The sequence below is a fragment of the Dermochelys coriacea genome, chromosome 2, assembly GCF_009764565.3.
Source record: "Dermochelys coriacea isolate rDerCor1 chromosome 2, rDerCor1.pri.v4, whole genome shotgun sequence".
Taxonomy (NCBI): Eukaryota; Metazoa; Chordata; order Testudines; family Dermochelyidae; genus Dermochelys; species Dermochelys coriacea.
The window spans coordinates 30,359,998-30,380,990 of NC_050069.1; the positions used below are offsets into that span (position 1 = coordinate 30,359,998).

The following is a 20,993-nucleotide window of genomic DNA, read 5'->3' on the forward strand; positions in this document are numbered from 1 at the left end:
ATGTTTTCTCTTATGAGAATCACAATCTCTTCTATTTTCCTTCAGCAGAAAGAATAGGACAGACAAGTTGCCTCTTTAGGGGCTGAATGCAGTCCCACTCTGTCAAGAGGCATTTGTGTAGCAAGTGACCATCTCCTCTCCCTAAGGCCTAAGTTTGTCACCTCCACAATATGCCTGACCTCCACCAGGACTGGGAATAAGAGAACCAAGAACATTCATGAACTGATTTGATTCCTGCCCAGTACAGCTACTGTGGCTTTGGACTTGCCCTTAGATGTATCACTGATAGATTTGAGATGTACAGAATGCTTCATATAGGAAATATGTAATAAAAGGATAGTTTTGAAAATATTAAAAGTCCATTATTTTTCCATTTTTCCATTTTTTATCTGTTCTCTGTTTTATTAAGGAAAAAAATGAGATTAATCACATATTGCTCCCTTTGTAGTGCGCAGAAAGTTACAGCTACGAATAAGTATAGATCAGATCACCAATGGTCAGGTAGCATAGATGCATTTATGATGTATTTTGGAAAATATACTGTAAATACACATTTACTTTTATATTTGTTACATTACAATAAAATGTTAAATCAGGTCCTAGTCAGCACATTTTTCTTTAAACTAATATAATTATTTAAAACTCAAATTGACATCTCATAGTTTACAGTTTTAGGTACTTGAATCAAAAAACAAACGTTAGACAAAACTGAATTGAGCAGCATTCTGAGGACTACTGAATTGTAAGGATATCTTACACAAGTTACTGCTCAGTAACTTAGGTGCAGTCTTATGAAGAAGATGAAGCCTTTAAAGCATAATGTCTTACCTGTTCTTATATATTCTTGAATATTCTTGGATGAACTCTTTCAATTCTCTTGAAGCTCTAATAAACCAGGCATGGCTTGATTGCTGGCTTCCAGATTTCTCTTGTTACAAAATGTTAGCAGCTGTACATTTGGTCCAGTGCGATGGGACCACATATTTCTCAGTTTTATACAAACCCATCTCCAAGCTAGTGAGTGTTTCAAGTGACTTCAGGAACACTCTATAGGTTTCTTGCTTCTTTTCTGTGTAAGTATCCTTCATCCACACATGGATGCTCCCATGATACAGAAGAATTTGAAGGAGAGTGTTAATGATTGTCACATAATATTTTGACCACTGATGAATTTCCACCATACCTAGGGCAAGATGCTGCCCTTTGGAAGAAGAAAAAAAAGTGCTTAATCAGAAAATGTTGGCATATCTCTCTGTGATATAATGTCAACAGGATTTCTAACAGCTTATTCCATTTGATTTTCATGGGTCTTCTGGAGTTGTGAAAGAATTTTTAAAATCAAAAACTGTTGATTTCTCAATCCAGAAGGTTTAGTTATATTTATTGGTTTCTTTATACTTAGAGGTACTTATTTTTCCTTGACATTTTAGTGTCCTGTTCTGAGGAAATGTGCACTGTTTATTCTCGATAATAGAAATAATATTAGAACATGTTTCTACCATGTCAGGTGGACACACTGACCCTTCTGGTTATAAAGTGGGAGGTGCATACGATCCTCTTTTGCTAAAGTAAGTGTAAGTAGGTTAGTTGGACCTCTCTGGTTATTTAGCATTCCTTCTCCCTTACCATCACTACTATGCCCTTTAGGGCCTGTGAAGTAACTGACCCATCTGCCATTTTAGCAATGTTGTGGCTATACACTATTCTCCAAAATGGAAAATAATAATCTCAAATTTCAAGAAACAGCCATGATGAAAACTGACATGTAAACCCTTATGGAAGAAACCTACCTCATTAATTAATATTTTTATGCTATATGAAGAATTATTTATTCAACTTTTAAACAGTGCTATATACTGTAAAATCCACCTCTTTCATATGAATTAACCTGTATGTAATATACTGCGGATCTAGGGTTCATATGTTAAAATATATAAATCTACAAACAGACCCAGCATAAATTACATATGGTTTACATGTGCACAATGTGCATATTTATAATAAATAATTGATGTATTAAGATATTTAATAAAATCAAACAAAATAAAATAATAAATTACTTTGACATTCTACCTTGGATATGGGGCCCTTAGGTCAATAAGTCTGGGCAGATGAGACTGATTCTCAAATCATAGAATTCTCAGGGCAGGTTCTTCTTTTAGGGAAGTTGTGCACCCAGGATTGTAACCCAGTGTACTTTTTTTATTATGTTGTCTTTGCTTATTTGATGGGTTGCCTCAAAGGCTGAGAACAGCCTACTAGTTCAGGATGTTACAAATGAGAACATTATTTGCAAGATTTTTTTACAAAAGTGTGTTCTTGTATTTTCTAGAAAAAATATTATAATACAAATTATTTCATCAGCTTTATTTTGAATTTTTAAAATTGTTTTTGATGTTTATCCATAACAATGTGAGTATAGTACTTTCAGAAGAAAGATGTTTTCTATTTTATGGTCAAATATGCTCCAGTGTATTTGTGGGGACTATACCACAGTGTCATAGCTCCAGGATCTAATGAGAAAAAGTACTCTGCCTATTTTCATTCTATATTCTTCTAGGAAAATGGCACTTAGAGCACTTATCAATATCTTATTTAGTGAAAAGATCTTACAGGGAAAAAGAAGAAAAGGGAAAAAAAGGCTGCGACAAATATAATGTACAGTCTTATTTCTTATGTCAGTGGCTTACATAAACCTTTTTATGTTTTTATCTTCCACATCTTCAGAGGACACACCTGTTATTCTTCAACTATTTATTCACACTTCATTTTGCAATTTGTCTGCTTGCATGTTTGTCTCTTACAGAATCAGGGCATTGAATTTATCCTCCTCCTAACTGACACATTATGATTATGTCTTCATTTGTTGCTAATAATAATAATAATAATAATTAATAATAATAGCCCTTTACATTTGTTAGAGCAGTTTTCATTTGAGGACCTCAGTATTTTACAAAGGTGGGTTTACATTACTATTCAATTTTACATCTGGGCAATTAGGTAATGATTTGCTCAAGGTCACATGCTGAGTGAGTGATGGGTCATGATTAAAACTCATTTCTCTGATTCCCATTCCATTGTTCCAAGCACTAGACTATTCTGCCTCATGAAAATTACACTAGTTGGATAAAAAAACTGAGCTTATAAAGGCATTTACTAGTAAATATGTCAAGACACAAGTAAAAAATTACTTTAAAAACAATATTAAAACCTAAAAAAATGATAAGAGTTAGATGCTTATTAAGAGCGTTAAGAATAATAATTATTTATGCTATTAACCAAAGTGAAAGTGAAGGAGAAGTTCCATATAGAACTCATTGAAAAGAAGCAAAGGCTACATCCTATTAGCAATTCTAATCTTCTTCATAATAGGAAAAATTTTAAGAAACGTTAAAGATTTTTTCATATCAGTATAGGCACATGAGGTAGTCTTAACCAATCTAATAGTTCATTGGATTGTTGTCCAGCTATGCTGGAAGGACAGCAGGCACTTGTATGGTTTTAATCAGGCCAGAACTTTATTCTTAAATATCTGGGAGTACCTGGCAGATAAAATTATACAGTGCAGGTAATTCCATGTATATTTTCATGTACTCAGGGAAACGATGAAAGATAGTAATGCAATTTAAGCAATATTGTATACAGTTGCAGTTTGAATTCTAGACAGGATGAAAAAGTTAGAAAAGTTAAGTTAGATATGAGGGAGGTACTTTTGTGTTTCAGTTAATTTGCGTAAGAAATGGACTTTTTGGATACAAATGATCACAAAGTACACATACCTATAAATTATATAAACAGCAAGATCATATGCAGAAAATTAATGAAAGAGCATAATGCTCTTAGTAACTGGAATAAACAAAGGGAAACCTGTAACAATTTAAGTTACAGGTTTCAGAGTAGCAGTCGTGTTAGTCTGTATTCGCAAAAAGAAAAGGAATACTTGTGGCACCTTAGAGACTAACAAATTTATTTGAGCATAAGCTTTCATGAGCTACAGCTCACTTCATCGGATGCATTCAGTGGAAATTTAAGTTACTACACACAAAAATGGAAATGAGGCTATTTTGGAGTATAAAATGTTAACACAGTAGATAACTCTAGTCTGAAAACACTATTAAAGTCAATGTCAAAGTATTTTAAAGTTTATAACACACACCAGTGAAGTTTGAGATGAAGTTTTGAGGTTAGAAGATAGCTTTTATCACTCACACGCAATGTAATGCTATAAGGAGAAAGACCTAAGGATGCTTCTCTCACAGCAGGTAATTATTATTCACACTGCAAAGGCAGCAGGACTGTGGGGCTTGAAATTATAAAATGTAGGGTAGAGAAGAACAGTGATTTAACAAAGTTGCTAGTTCTCAGTAGCACTTAAAGTTACATATTGAGTTGAAACAAGACAACAAAACATTATCGGGCTATGCCGAAAGAAGGACAGGAGACATTTGACATGGGTTTAATCCGGCTACAACTTTATTATTAGATGTCTGGGACTACCTGGCAGATAACAGTATACAACACTGGTAACCCCCTGTTAATTACCTGGGCGGGGGAAACTTTTACCAGCTCCCCCTCTTTTTCCATTCAGGTCCCTCCAGCAAATCCATTGCTATGGCCTTACTATCCACACCCGCCTGCCCCCTCGTAGGAGGGTTAAGGTGGGCTTTAAGAATGGGGGGTTGGCTCCCTGCCATACCAATCATAGAAGTCCCCAACCACCCTCATCTGTCACTTTAATGAACACCTCTTTTTAAGTCCTTTTCCAAGCCATTTATCCAGTAACTGTATACCTTTCCTATGGAGTACCTGCACTGGACATCCGCCCTACACTTAAATAATGAGTTTCAATGTATGGCCTATTGGCCTTCATGCCATACATGAACAGAGTCCTTCCTGACACCAGCTGTGGAGAAGTCAAAAAAATCTCCAACTGCACCCAAGCCAATATGGTCGTAAAGGAAAAATTCCTTCCCAGACCCCCTAAAAAAAGGGGCAGCTAGTTGTAGAATATCAGGGTTGGAAGGGACCTCAGGAGGTCATCTAGTCCAACCCCCTGCTCAAAGCAGGACCAATCTCCAATTTCTGCCCCAGATCCCTAAATGGCCCCCTCAAGGATTAAACTCACAACCCTGGGTTTAGCATGCTCAAACCACTGAGCTATCCCTTTTCCCCCAAGTAGTGTAGTGCCCACAGCAGTTGTTGTCTAAACCTGGTATTTTACCACCTAAAAGGGAGGAAGGGTGTGTCCTGCCTCAGTCTTGGTCCATGTAAAAAGGAAGGCTTTAGGCATTAAGCTGCCCCATTTTAAACGAAGCATTCCCAGAGGATGAGTCAGCAAACATGCTGTGCCGTTTTGCAGCAGTTTTCATCTTCCCTCCCCCGCACCAAACATAAAGCACTGTTCCCTTCGCTCAGCCAGCCAACCCCCCTTCCTCCCCATGTACCCTCCACACTGAACATGATCTGCCAGACATATGTTTTGCTGGACAATCTTTTTTTATATATTATCTCCCCATTTGGTTGCACTGGGGGGTTTGGCCTACCATGAGACTACACATTTGTCAATTTTCCATGGCCCTTTTACATTTTGGGGAAGTATTTCCTTTTATTACAGGTGGTCATTCATTAACTGGACAAGTCAAAGTCTCATTGTACATTTCTTACTCATCTAGTAGGGATACAGTGTTGTAGTATTTGAGATTCAGAAAATTTTCAGATTTCCCAAGGTTTCCTGCCTCCCTGGAAATTCCTTAATTTAATCTTTTACATAGCTAATTAAAACATACACTTAACAGAATTGTTTACAAGTCTTTTGGCTCAATTTTTGGTTACTAACTCCTCTTGAACCATTTAACGACAGGATAAAGTTTTCTCAATATTTACTGTAATTTGGTAATCTTCGTAACGGAAGAATCCCATGCACTGCTACAGAGTAGGGACCGAGTAGCTAGGCAGCAGTTCTGCAGAAAAGGACCTAGGGGTTTCAGTGGATGAGAAGCTGGATATGAGTCAACAGTGTGCCCTTGTTGCCAAGAAGGCTAACGGCATTTTGGTCTGTATAAGTAGGAGCATTGCCAGCAGATCGAGGGACATGATCATTCCCCTCTATTCAGCATTGGTGAGGCCTCATCTGGAGTACTGTGTCCAGTTTTGGGCCCCACACTAAAAGAAGGATGTGGAAAAATTGGAAAGAGTCCAGCGGAGGGCAACAAAAAATGATTAGGAGGCTGGAACACATGACTTATGAAGAGAGGCTGAGGGAACTGGGATTATTTAGTTTGCAGAAGAGAAGAATGAGGGGGGATTTGATAGCTGCTTTCAACTACCTGAAAGGGGGTCCAAAGAAGATGGATCTAGACTGTTCTCAGTGGTAGCAGATGACAGAACGAGGAGTAATGGTCTCAAGTTGCAGTGGGGGAAGTTTAGGTTAGATATTAGGAAAACCTTTTTCACTAGGAGGGTGGTGAAGCACTGGAATGTGTTACCTAGGGAGGTGGTGGAATCACCTTCCTTTGAAGTTTTTAAGGTCAGGCTTGACAAAACCCCGGCTGGGATGATTTAGTTGGGGATTGGTCCTGCTTTGATCAGCGGGTTGGACTAGATGATCTCCTGAAGTCCCTTCCAACCCCGATGTAATATGATTCTGGCAGCTTTATTTTCCTTTCTTCTTACATTTATGGTTATCTCATCTTTCCCTTAACAGTAGAAAGGGTGTTATTCCATTCCACTTCCAAAAGCAGGAATAAATCATCCCCATTTTTATTCTAATTTTAAGACAATTTTCATATAAAAATTAAAATCCCATAAGTTGTGGCCTAATTAAATCCATATCAAATGTCTCCTCTTCTTCTTTTGGTATAGCTCGACAAAGACTCCATGCCTCCCATCTTAAGTATTTTTAAAAATTCTGTCACTCTGTGATACCAGGACCAGTAATTCCATATGTTAATTCCAAATGGTTGAATATTCTAGTTTATTTTAAGCATTGTCCTAGATACTTCAAAACATTAGCAGAACAAGTGCTAATTCTTAGTAATGTCTTCTAGTATAACTTCACAGTTGCTACACTTAGTCATTAGACAACATTTCTAGATATACTAATATATTAGCATACACTGTTTTCTTAGTAAAAGTTTCTTACCTTATGTATATGAACTTATTCAACTATACAAATCCCTATTTTATTACAAAAGCCTTTGTTTCAACACTTTAAGCCTTAACAGAAATGTCATAAAATGTGATTTGGACTTAGATTTGTATTGTTCCCCAAATGGCTAAAACATTGTTTACTATTTTTTTTTATTTTATGAATTAGGGAATATTGTGAGACTAATAATTAAATTAATTTATTTGTTTGCACATTGCTAAGAGGTGCATTAATGGTGGTGATGAAAACATCTACTTTGCTCAAAGATGAGAAATAAACATTTCCTTTCCAAAACAATTTTGGACATGTTGTTTTAGAGATGTACAGGTTTATGGTTTCACTTTCATGGGACCTTGACTCTTTTAGCAAGGAATTATTGCCTGAGAGGACACAGAGAAAATGAATAGTCACATCCTTTGTGTATGCTTCTGTGTCACTTATTAGGAGATGAGCAGAAACATCTGTTCAGATACTAAGTATATTTTGTAACCTTTTGATGTATTACATCTTATTTCTGACTTTATTAGTGTTTTAGTTTAACAGAAGTGTTAAATATAAATCTAGACAAAAGGGGTTGGAGGAAGGACAGATCACTCTTTAGGGTCTGAATGTGAGGAGACATTGAGAGACATTGTTTATTTCTTACCTTACAACCAATATTCCTCTTGAAGGACATAAGATAACATATAGTTAGAAAGGTCTGTTAACTCAGAATGGGAAAAAAAAAGAAAGAAAGAAAAGAAAAAATGATAATACTATTTAAAGCATCTCAGAGTCAGTTGTAGGTAACTTGGCCTAAAATCAGGCCTTTGTTAGGTTTGAATACATGCTTCAAGTGTGAGTTACTTCATTGTATCATTATCTTATAACTTCTATATAAAAGATAATATAACAATTGCATATTCATGATTCAAAACCATAACCTTTAGGCACCACAACTGACAAGCATGTGTAGAATATGTTAATTCTAGATCAATCAATATTATTTGAGTAATACAGAATAACTTTTTTCCCTTTATTAAATAGCATCTTGAGTAACATCTGAAATACTATAATATGTTGTTGGAAGAAAGAATAGCTTTGCTGAGTGAGGCTCCATATCTGAGTTTTTTAATGAATAAATATAAAATTAATGATTAAAGTACTCTTAGTGACTGAATTATTCTTTTCATCAACAGTATTTGAAGGGGAAGTTGGATCACCAGCTTCCCCGTATAAATGGGAATTAGGAGATTACTGGTCCTGGTATCACAGAGTGATAGAAATTTTAAAAACACTTAAGATGGGAGGCATAGAGTCTTTGTCCAGCTATACCAAAAGAAGAAGAGGAGACACTTGATATGGATTTAATCAGGCCACAACTTTATTATTAGATGTCTGAGACTCCTGGGCAGATAAAAGTGTACAGTGCAGGCAACTCCATGTTCATTCAATAACTACACAGAGGCTTCCACAGCCCACCCCCTCTTCATTTTCCATCCACGCCCCCCCAGCCAATCCATTGTTGGGACCTTACCATTCCCTCCTCTCCCTTGTAGGAGGGTAAAGGTTGGGTATAAGAAAGGGGGGTTGGCTCCCGCCATACTAATTATAGGAGCCCCAACATCCCCCACCCATTCCATTCCTTTAACCAGGTAATTTATCCGGTCACTGAATGCCTTCCCTATGGAGTACCTGCAATGGACATCCACCACAAGGAGGCCCCAGCAATTACGTTGGCTGCCTCCCCCTCAAACACAGTTGGGTTTCCAGACATCTTCAAATGTTCCTCTTTTATAGCAGCCAAAAACTTGTCCACACCCAAGATGAACCCCATCCTCCCAAAATAACTCTGGTGCCCCATATGCTATGGCAGTGTGCAAAATTACCCACCCTCCTAAGGGCCCCAGGAATTTGGTCACCTAAGGGCTTCTCACTCCCAAGCTTGCCCCTTTTCAAGCCCTTCACACTTTGTTCCCAGGGGATGTCAGCTTCTCCATGCTGACCCCACCCCTCTTTTTGCAGCAGCTTGTGACCACCTTCCTCCTCACAGCTGTAAAGCACTGCTACCCTTCCCCCAGAAGCCCGGACAACGTCCTTCCCCACTTAAGCTGCAGTGTGGTCATTCTTCTTTAACCTCTGACATGTCTATTTGAAGTAGATAGAAGTATTAAGTTATTACTAGTTTATAAAATTTTAATAGGGAATTTAATAAAACAAAGAATTATATATTAGAACTGATTTTCCATCTTCTATTATAATTATATGTTTATTATCTGCAATACAGGCATTAATATGATTTGGAAAGCAGTGAGTCTTTGTCATTCTCTCTTTTAATGGGACAGTACTTTTCTGTAAGTCTGAAATTCTACCCTTAGATTACCCACAGACACCTAACTTCTGCTCTATACAAAACAATGAAATAGATAAGGAACCTAGGAAAGCTGTACCAAAAGATAGCATGGTAGATCTAACAGTACAAGAAACATAAATTTCATTATTTGTCCCTTCAATGACTGCAGCTAAAGCTAAGTAAATACCATTAATGATTCCCCATTGTTCACACTATGAGCATCTGAAAGGAGCTCAGCAGGTATAGAGGTTTTTCTTGGAGTTTGTTTATTGCCAATCCCAAAATAAAATAGGATATTACTAATAAAGATTTAAAACAGACAAAGAATAATCATCTGTCTTCAATTCCTGTTAGTGCTAAACAAGACCACACAATTACATCCAGTTTCAGATTCCTAAATCAACCAATACTACCAGGAAACTACATACAACAGAGAGAAAGAGAGAGAAAAAATACCTATGGTAATGTCTCTTTAGAGATATAAATGAGTGGGGCTATGCTTTGTGCTGGTTTGGTTTTGTTTAATTTTAAATCATTAATACACGTAACACTTTGCTTAATTTAATCCCAGTTCTCACAATAAAATAAAATACAAATTTAGAGATATAAATACTAAAAATCAACCAGAACCACCATGTGGCACTGAAGAAAATAGCATGTTTTTATGTTATGGCAATGACATCTCCTAGGGGCTCTCAGAATTGACCAGGCAGATTTCTAATCCTTTCAGATAGTGATACTGATATTAAAGAAAAAGCAGAGGAAAATCAAGGTGGACCAGCTCACAGCAACAACCCTGATCGAGAGTTCAGACTCAGATGTTAGATATTGCAGAACCTGTGCAAACTCGTGTTATTTACGTGAAAGAAAACTTTGTCCAGATGGACCAAAATACCATCCCAAAAGTCAAACAAATAAGAGAAGACATATTTAAACTATAGTTGAAGTTATATGAAAACACCACTAATTACTGTACAGTGTGAGATTTCTGTGGATTTGGGGAAAGTAGCCAAAGGAAAACGTCCTGGGAACAATATGAAATTTGTCAGAATCATTTGTCAGATGGCAAAAAGAACATTTTTCACACATAAACCTTGTAGTAATGTAAACACTTGGGGTTATATTCCTCTTTGATAAACTCAAGTAATGCCTGTCAACACAGCTTGGCAAAACTGTAAGTCTTATGGGCAAGTAAGAAATCTATTGTTTGTTTGTTTGTTTGTTTGTTTGTGTATAATAATTTTATTTCCCCATTATCATCATTGCTGTGGTAAGGAGGGTGAATAGAATTTGTGCCTGAGCTTGTATATTTTTATATGACTGAGTCTTAACATTTATAGGAGTTTTATGTATGAAGGTGAACCTACACCATTTATTGCTGATTCTTTGAATTTTGAATCAATTTTGAAACACCCCATTTTTATATAAAAATGTATGGAAAGCAGGTAACCAAATTACAAGGTGTTTAATTTATTTAATTTCCCCTTCCCCTTAATCAAATAGAACAAGGTAAATAGAGCATCTATTTAGGAAATACTTTGAGTTATAATACAAAGACAACATTGATTGTGGTTTATGCTCATTATAGAGGTCCCCACCAAGAGGGAGGGAAAAGCTATGAAGATCTTTACATTTGGGAATTTCTAGACCCAACTCTTAGGGAAATGTATTACTTATTTGTTTCTGGCAGCACCCACAATTCACTAGGCTCTTTACAAAATCAAAAAAGGGTTCCTATCCTGTAGTATTTATGTTCTAAGAAGGCAGAGTCAGAGCACAGGGGAAAGTCTATAATATAACCCTCCCTCATGCATAGACTCACAAAACCCTGCAAAGATACACATGCCAGTAATTCCACTTAGTTCAATGGGAGTGCTCAAGCAAAATGTTAGATTCAGGCACGTTGGCAGGGCAAAAATGGCCAGGTGATGTTGGCAGTATCCTTATATTACAGAAGAAATATTATTTTAAATAAAACATCTAGAGTTTTCCTCCAAATTTTCCCTAAACTTGGTATAATCAGCTAGCTAGTTTCTTTAAAATGTTAAAGTAGGCACTGATATTCAAGTATAGCATGTAATAATAAATAGCCAACATCATCTAAAACAGTTCTAATATTTAGAATAATCAAATTTTAACATCACATTGCTTACTACAATTAAAGAACAATCATTTAATCCAAATAATGGTGGTTGTTCTAAGTTCATATAGATGTAATGTTGCCAAGATTTGCACGATATAATAATTTGGGAATATGAATATTAGAACAATAAAAAAATAACCATGATCCAAGTTAACAATCCTGTGAGAATACCCATTGGAAAGGAGATGGAGGAGAAGGGTTTGGTGGAGAGAAACTCCACAAGAATCTCCTTGCAAAGATTTCCTGTGATTGTTCTATCATGAGGTTTTCAACCTCCCACACTCTCCCTTGTAGAGTAGGCAGTGGTTTTGTCCTTAGTCTTACTGATTTTTCTGATTTGTTTCAAGAGCCCAGGGTTTGTGCATGGATGGCTTGTGCATCTGCAAAAAGTATTGGGGTGTCCTGCCTATGTGTGTGTGTGTGTGTGTGTGTGTGTGTGTGTGTGTGTGTAGTGAGTGGGTGGGTGGGGAGAGGAGTCATGAAAAAATTAATAGCAACTCATCCTGCATTAACTTTATGCTCTATTTCTTGTAGGGCTTGATGGAGAACTAATGCATTTCCACTGTGCATACCCCAAGCACTCCTTAGCTTTAGAGAATCCCCCTACTCTGCACTGAGCTCCCCATGGGATCTTGGTTGGGTGCTGGAGATGGCAGTGTCACAAAAGTGGGTGAATATTTACCCTATGTGCATGGGGGAGATCAATTTAGAGGATCTCTTCCATGATGATAACTTTGGGGAAAAAAAGATCAAGGCCCATATATACAATATCCTGAAATATTATATCTAGAACTACAGTAGAGCCCAATCTTCCAAATTCTTTAGTTATCCTATTAGTCCTTACTAACCTGAATAGGTTCAGTGACTTCAGTGAACTAGTTGTATATCGGGAGGAGAAATGGTTTTTTGGTTAAGGCACTAGCATGGGACTCAGGAGATCAGGGTATGCTTCCTGACTGTGCTATATGTTTTCTGTGTGACCTTGGGCAGTTCACTTAATGTAAGTGGCTTGGCTCCCCATGTGTAAAACGGGATAACAATATTCACTTTCTTTCACACTATGCCTATCTGGTCTATTTAAACTGTGTTTGTGCACAGATGGTGCCTCAGTTTGTACAATGCCTAGCATAGTAGTGCCCTGATCTCTGTTGGGAATTATAGGCATTATTGTAAAACAAATAATACTTCTCATGTGAACAGGGTTTTGCAGGATTGGGTCCATAATGATTAAAACATATTATAACAAACAATTGTGAGGTGGTAAGTAGAGAACACTTTGTCCCCCTCTTTATTTTTGAACAGTTTCGTGAAATGATACTTGAAGATCTGATCCTGCCAAGATTCATACTTAACATTCATAACTTGATTAGGAGTTTTGTGTATGGAAAGCAACTCAGATTCATGCCCTGTATATTATTAATTGTTATTAATAATAAACAATGTACTATGATAGTCATTTGCTCAAAATATGTAATTTTGTTCCAGATAAGAGTGCATAGAGAAAATGTTTGATTCCTCTAGGAATAAAATTGATATTTATTTGCCGTTTCAACAGAAATTGAAAAGGAAAGCTGTGGGGATCCTGGAATACCATTATATGGCATCAGAGAAGGGGATGGATTTTCGAACCGGGATGTTTTAAGGTTTGAGTGTCAGTTTGGATTTGAACTAATTGGAGAGAAATCCATTGTGTGTCAGGAGAACAACCAGTGGTCTGCAAACATACCAATTTGTATTTGTGAGTACCAAATGCTTTTTTTAATGCAACATATGTTACACTGTCCTTGAGTAATGAATTGCTTGTGTGATTAATTGCAAAGTTAGTGCAATGTAATTATTTTTTTCTGGCATGGAGAATTTACTTTTGTTTAATGAGAGCTTCATACTATATGTATGCCAAATATACATTCTATGACCACTTAAAATATTTTTTCTCTTCTTTCCTCTAGCAGTTATTAAAAGGAAGTATTATTATGTGCCTACATATAAAATGTTATTGTTAACATACCGTATTTTCTAGGAGGCTGGATATTTTATGTGTAAGATATTTTATAGTAACTATTATAAGTTGATGAAATAAATTAAGTTAGTAGTTGCTGAATTGCAGTCAAAGGCATTTAAATTATTAACAGAAGTTTTCCATGCATTATGCATGAATATATTTTAGAACGTATCTGATCATAGAGATGTATATTTCAGTTGTCTATCAATGATATTATGCAGAATAAACTTCATCAATGATATATATACACACTGTATATTTGTAATAACCAACATATCTCTCTCTTAACATTTACATAAAATAGTATGGGCCAAGTATATTAAGAGCATCATCACTCACTTTCATCATTGTAAGATAATTTAATATTGCTTAAATGGTGTGGTTAAACTTGAAATATTGTCTTGATAGCAGCAAAATAAGCCTACCCTTACTTTGTGGCTAGTTTAATTCTTGTGCTTATGTATGAGCTACAAATGAGAATGGCAGAATTGACCTTCTGACTCTTAATGTACTCAGTGAGAGGTTTGTTCATCTAAACAGTTCCCTAAAGCAGAAAATAAGTGGTGCCAAAAGGTTAACGACTGTTGAACATGGATAAATCATGGGACTGCTGTGGTTTCCAGAATCCGTTACTGTTCTATGTTACCTGGGGTGTTGCTTTCAGCAGGAAGCCTGTAGAGACAAAGGGAGTGCGAAGTTACCTAAAAAAGAAAACCAAATTGATAAGTTCTCCATTGGCTTCTTAGCTGGTCCCAGAGACATTGGCTTTTTCAGTTGAGATAATAAGCAAATCTTAAAGACATTTTAGGAAGAGATAATATGAGACAATTCTTTTGAAAATAGGTTCTATTCTGTTCTCTAATTTCTTTCTCTCTCTTTTGATAGTTCCTTGCCTTTCTAATTTCACTGCACCTATGGGAACAGTTCTTTCACCTGATTACCCAGAGGGATATGGAAATAATTTAAACTGCATCTGGACAATAATCTCAGACCCAGGGAGCCGAATTCATCTTTCTTTTAATGACTTTGACTTGGAATCTCAATTTGACTTCCTTGCAGTTAAAGATGGTGACTCTCCAGATTCTCCAATACTTGGTACTTTCACTGGTGCTGAGGTTCCTTCACATCTTACCAGCAACAGTCATATCTTGCGTCTGGAATTTCAAGCTGACCATTCAATGTCAGGACGTGGCTTTAACATCACTTATAACAGTGAGTAGTTTTTCCAATGTGGACTTGTAAAGTACATAAAACCAATTGTGTGATTTACCTTCTCCCTGAGTACTTTGCTTGAATCCTGCTTCCCCTCTCTTTGTGTTTTGTCTTAGGGTATTTCTAGACTGCAATCACTGCGATTGCAACTTGAGTAAACATTCTTGTGCTAGCTGTAATATAGTTAGCTTCAGTCCTGGACTAGTGAAACTGGTCAGCTCATGCTTCAGCATAGGTTAGCCCTGAAAGTAATTAGCTAGGGTTATGAGTGGGCTTGTACAGCCTGGCACTGCTCAAACTCACACAGCTGCATTTTCATGGCTCCAGTACTCAAGCTAGCTAGAATAAAACTAGGTCAGATAAATCTGATCAATCTGCAATCACTGCCTGTGACTGTAGTCTAGACATACCCTTAAACTGCAGTCTGTCAGCCAACTGGTAATACCAGGCAGGGGACAAGCAGAGACTACAGCCTACTGTGCAAAACATGCTTTTTATACGGTTATCCTTCACTTCCATCCCTCCCTGTTTATCTGTTTCATCCATATCATGTCTTACCATAAATGTAGAATGTGAGCACTGTTGTGATGACACTGTTTCCTTATTATCCATTTGTACAGCTCCTAATACAATGGGGCCCTGATCCTTGAGGAGTTCCCACCTACCACACTAATACAAATAATGTGTTAGCATAGTCTGTATTCCTTATCCTTTGTTGTATTTTGGGCTCCTTCACTATGATGTATTTCTTCTATTGCTTAAGGGCCCGATCCTGCAATCACATAGTATTGAGGCTACTGTTGAGTAAAGGTTTAGTTCTCACATCTGAGTTGTTGTCACTTAAGTAAAGCCTAAAGCTACCCCATGTGAGCAAATGTTCACAGGATGGTTTCTAAGGCTTCCATCCTGTAAAGACATATGCATTTTCTTAACTTTATGCACTGCAAGTTGTCCTGGATCTTTTGCAGGATCGGTGTCTAAGATTGGGGTATAACCACAGTCATAACTATTAATATTTTTCTGAAGGATTTAATTTGCTTGTGTACAAATACTTCTCTGTACTAGGATTACAGCCGAAAAGGGAGATGCAGAGCGATTAGCACATTATAATTTCTTGTTAACTATATTTTTCTCAGTGACAACAGCACTTCATTAAACATTGAGAAAGCTGATGGTTTAATATTTCAAGGTCTTATAAGTATAACTGTTAGAAAAGATGCCTATTCATATTGGCCTTAGGGTTAGGATTCCCTTCCGACTCTGAACTCTAGGGTCTGACCTGCTCAGAAACAGACTATCAGAAAGGTATACTACGAATTTAAGTAGAGAGGGTTTCTGATATGCTGTGAAAGCTCTTGCAGATCCTGTTACTGTGTATTCACTGCTTGACTACTGTCAGGGTTCTCTCCCCATTCTGAACTCTAGGGTACAGATGTGGGGACCCGCATGAAAGACACCCTAAGCTTATTTTTACCAGCTTAGGGTAAAACTTCCCCAAGGCACAAACTCTTTTTGCCCTTGGAGGGTACACTGCCACCACCAAGTGATTTAACAAAGAATCAGGGAAAGGACCACTTGGAGTTCCTATTCCCCCAAAATATCCCCCCGAGCCCTTACACCCCCTTTCCTGGGGAGGCTTGAGAATAACATCCTAACCAATTGGTTACAAAGTGATCACAGACCCAAACCCCTGGGTCTTCGGACAATAGAGAAATCAGTCAGGCTCTTAAAAGAAACAGAACTCTATTAGAAAGAAAAAAGGTAAAAGAAGCACCTCTGTAAAATTAGAAGGGAAGATAATCTCACAGGGCAATCAAATTTAAAACACAGAGGATTTCCCTCTGGGCAAAAGCTTTAAAGTTACAAAAAGAAAACCAGGAATTCCTCTCAGCACAGAGAAAATCACAAGCCAAAACAAAAGTAAACTAACATATTTCCTTGCTAGTACTTACTAATTCTAATGGAGTTGGATTGCTTGCTTGCTTGATCTCTCTCCAGCAAGCACATAGAACAGACAGACAAAAGCCTTTCCCCCCCCCTCTAGATTTGAAAGTATCTTGTCCCATTATTGGTCCTTTTGGTCAGGTGTCAGCCAGGTTATCTGAGCTTCTTAACCCTTTACAGATAAAAGGATATTGTGCCTCTGGTCAGGAGGGATTTTATAGTACTGTGTACAGGAAGGTTGTTACCCTTCCCTTTATATTTATGACAGCCTTGTTGAAAGAGTGCTGTTTTTTGTCAACACTGAGCCTAAGCAATTAATAACAATGTGTTTACTGCCTTTCCGAAGTGACACTGGTGGCGAATACTGTCACTAATAAGTTGTCAAAGTGTAATTAAAGTTAAATTAGCTGTTGCATATGTCATAGCAACTTGCTATATAAAACTGCTGCCTTTGGTTTTCTATCTCTTTCTATTTCAGATTGTCTTTCTTTGACTAAAGTGTCTATTATACATCTTATTAAAACTAAATTTAAATGAGATTATTCTATTCCTAGGGATTTATATAAAGGAGATTAATAAATTAAGTTACACTTTCTAGTTTGTTCATATATCTATATATTTTCTTTAAAAGTACACTTGAAGTATCTGAAAGAATTGCAAGCCACCAGTGGAAAATTTTTGTATGTTTTTAAACTTGTAGAACTTATAAGCAGCCTTAAAAACAAACAAACAAATAATAAACACCAACTTTTCTGAGAGTGAAGCATGCCAACTTTCATTCCCCAACAATTTTTTACATTAAAGTGATGAATCCTTAAAAGAGGAAAAGACATCCTGAGAAAAGTCCATGCTATTGTATATTAATATGCAAACTATCATATCATTCCCAAGTAGAGGTTTTTTTTAAAGGTAAAGCAGATTATGTGCAAACTCACATGGGCTCTCCTGAATTTACTGTAAGTATAATGGTAGGGGATTGAGAGAAGATTTGCTCTCTGCCAAGAGCTAGAAAAAGTCCAATCTGAATTGTAATAGGAACCTTTTATTTATAGAGGATTTTTCCATTATGTGTTTTTGTTTTTCCAAGTGATTAAAACTATTTTGAATTGCTAGACCATGGGCCTGGTTCTCCTCTCACTTTTACACCTCTTGTACCCTGGACTTACTTCAGTGATTTACATGGAATTGAGCCTGATGAGAGTACAGAATCAGGGACCCTATTTTTAGGTCTGTAAATATTTCATGCACTTGAGACAAATCTCTATCTCAAAAATTTAGATGGCTCAGTTGAAAAAGAAGAAGAAAGAAAGAAAACCAAACAAAACAGAATTGGAATCTATAAAAAGAAAAAAAGGGGAAAAATGGTGGGAGAAGAGAGTGCTTTGATTATGATGTGCCTCAGCACATAGCAATCATTTAAAGTATGTGTGATAATATCTGAACATTTGCTCATATATGTGAAAACAATGACAACATTACCTAAGTAACCTCTACTAAATGCATCTATTGGTATATACTTTACAATAATATTGTTTAAAATAATAGTGCTTTTCTCCATTTTGCAATAGATTTTAAATGTCTATATTTTAAAATTCTTTCTTATGATTATGTTTAAAGTAGAATGTGTGGGGGAGTGGGGGAGGGCGAGGGAGAGCAGAAGGGCGGCTCTTCAGTTAACATTATGCTTGCAAAAGAAAGAAGTGAGAGCAGCCCCATATGCCATGTCAATTTTTTCTCCAGTAGTGGCTCATGTTGCAGTCTGATAACTTACTGAGACATCCTTTCCACAAAGTGTGAGCATAACAGATTGCTCTGAAGGCCCATCATAGTGGTATGAAGAAAATTCCTGTTAGTTTAAGTGTATTATTTCATTTGTAGTGTTCCATTTTCCCCTAACACTTATGCTGTATATAAGTCTAATCATTTTCAAAGCCATTGTTTGTCTCCTCTTCCTTTCAATATCATATTTTATTTCACAGAACAAAGTACAAAGTGTTCATTCTTTGTAGGCTAAACTAATACCACACTCAAAGGAGGATTTTATTTACATGTTACATGAAGAAAGAAAGGCAGTTCCTTATCCACATTTGGGGGGAGTTAAAGGGACCTGCAATATAAGTACTCAAAACTGATTTCTAAGTAATATTTCTAACTGTCTCTATCTTCTGTGCCATATTTTGAATTCTATAAATGTAAGATCTCTGTACACTAATTTTTTTTTCTGCAATAGCTGTGGTCCAGAGTATTTTTATTGTTCTACTGAAAAGAAACTTTGTTGTGTCACATACTTTTGGCCTATAGAATTTTTACAGCCCCCATTAAAATAAACAAACAACAATTTATGCCCATTCTAGCATATGTCTGTTACTCCTGGGAGAATTCTGTGCCACTGCATGTGTGTAGAATTCACGTCCCCCCACAGATGTCTTTGCTTCCCCTCAGAAAAATGACTTTCTGACACAGAAGCAAAGGGAAGCTGCAAGAGCAGCCACACACCATTCCCTAGCTATGCAGGTACATCATTTCAGGCACCTGGAGAAGCCGGCAGAGAGGTAAATCACCGCAGGGCAGGGACACCCCAGGCAGTGGCTCCTACGCTGAGCTGGGGTCAGCTACTAATCCTGCTGGACTGGAGGCAGGAGAGGAAGGGACTTCCTTCTTCCCAGCAAGGAGTAGCTGGGGCTGTATCAGATCTACTTCCAGAAACCTCCCCCAGCTGCAGGAAGCTCAGCATTCTCCCCTGCTTCCTGCCCCCATGACTCCTCAGCTGCAGGAAGAGGGGTCGCTGTTTGGGGAGCTGCTCCCTCATCCTCCCAAGCCCCGTGCATCTGGACCTTCCATACCTCCCCCCATACACCCAGAAGCCCCCTAGCCCTCCATAGCCGAAGCCCAACCCACTGAACCTCAACCCCTGCATCTGGAGTCCCCCTACACCCAGACCCCCTGCCTCCAGATTCCCACTCCTGCAGCCCAGACCACCTTCCACTGAGCTCTCTGCACTCAACCCCCCACTCCTCCACACTACCCTGAGTCCCCACATCCATGCCACTGACCCCCAACTAGCTGCACGTAGACCCCCACCCCACAAAATCCCACTCCCATGGCACCCAGACTCCCCCGCTGAGCCCCCCCATACCCAGACCCCTCTGCTGAGTCCCAAACACCTTCATCTTGAAGCCCCTATGGAGTCTCATTGCTCCTGCACTTGGATCCCCTCCAACGAGCCTCTGTGCATCAAGATCCCCCTAAACCTAGACCCCTACAGAGCTTCCTGCACCCAGATTGTCCCACACAGAATCTTCTCACCCCACACCTGGATCCCCTGCACACTGATCCTCTCCACACTTGGATCCTGCCTGATTGAGCCTGCCTGCCCCACACCTGGCACAGAGGGATAGGGTCCCAAGGTTTTTTCTGGGGCAGGCCCAAGCCCTGTGCTGTGTCAGGGTGGGTAGCAGCCTCACTGCTGAGTCTGTGTCCCAGGTGTGGGGGGCTGCAGGATGATCTCCCATCTTCATGCAGCCAGTGGCCTGTGCTCCCCACTGCCCTGCTAGAGCCTCTGCATTTATTTATTGACTTTTAAAATTTGCAGCATTTTGCAGAATTTTAAAATATTGTGCACAGAATTTTTAATTTTTTGGCACAGAATGCTATTAGGAGTAGACTGTATATCATCTAATGCATTTGGAATCTGATACCGAGCCTATTGAAGTCAGTGAACAGACTCCCAATGACTTCAGTAGACTTTGAATCAGGTCCATAGAGACTGGTCGATACAAGTGATTGGCTAAAGGAATAAAGTGGGATCAACTAAGCATCAAAGTGCTAGCTACCTCAAACAGGACCCTTGGGCCAGATAAACAGAATGCCAGGGAAAACAAAGACGTTTAATTTCCCCCCTTACTATTAGTTTTGATGATCTCATATTTACAAGGCTATACTTTGTTTCATTCTCTGTGTGTGCATTCTCTGTGAGTTAATGGAGTGACAGAGAAATAGAGTTAATTTTATATGTTCGCTTAAAAAAAATGGAAAAGTGCATGTGAATTTTTTATGAAGTGAAAATTAATGGTTGATCATTGTCCTGGTAAAACCCTCCCTTTTATTTAAAAGTGGATGACTCTCCAGATGGGAATGGGGTTCTGATCTGCAGATCTCACACCTGTGCAAGTAGTAATACCATCTGCTACTTTAACCCTCAAAGTTCACTTTG

At 37.9% G+C, this 20,993-nt stretch overlaps 1 protein-coding gene across 3 annotated transcripts in view; it reads left to right on the plus strand.

The window, feature by feature from the left end:
* CSMD3 (CUB and Sushi multiple domains 3) overlaps nucleotides 1–20,993 on the plus strand; it is a 1,226,382-nt gene that overhangs the window by 657,537 nt on the left and 547,852 nt on the right. For all 3 annotated transcript variants that reach the window (XM_038390468.2, XM_038390469.2, XM_038390471.2), the window contains 2 exons: nucleotides 13,178–13,360; nucleotides 14,510–14,836. In XM_038390468.2, coding sequence (XP_038246396.1) covers nucleotides 13,178–13,360; nucleotides 14,510–14,836 — 510 coding nt within the window. The remainder of the gene's footprint in view (nucleotides 1–13,177; nucleotides 13,361–14,509; nucleotides 14,837–20,993) is intronic.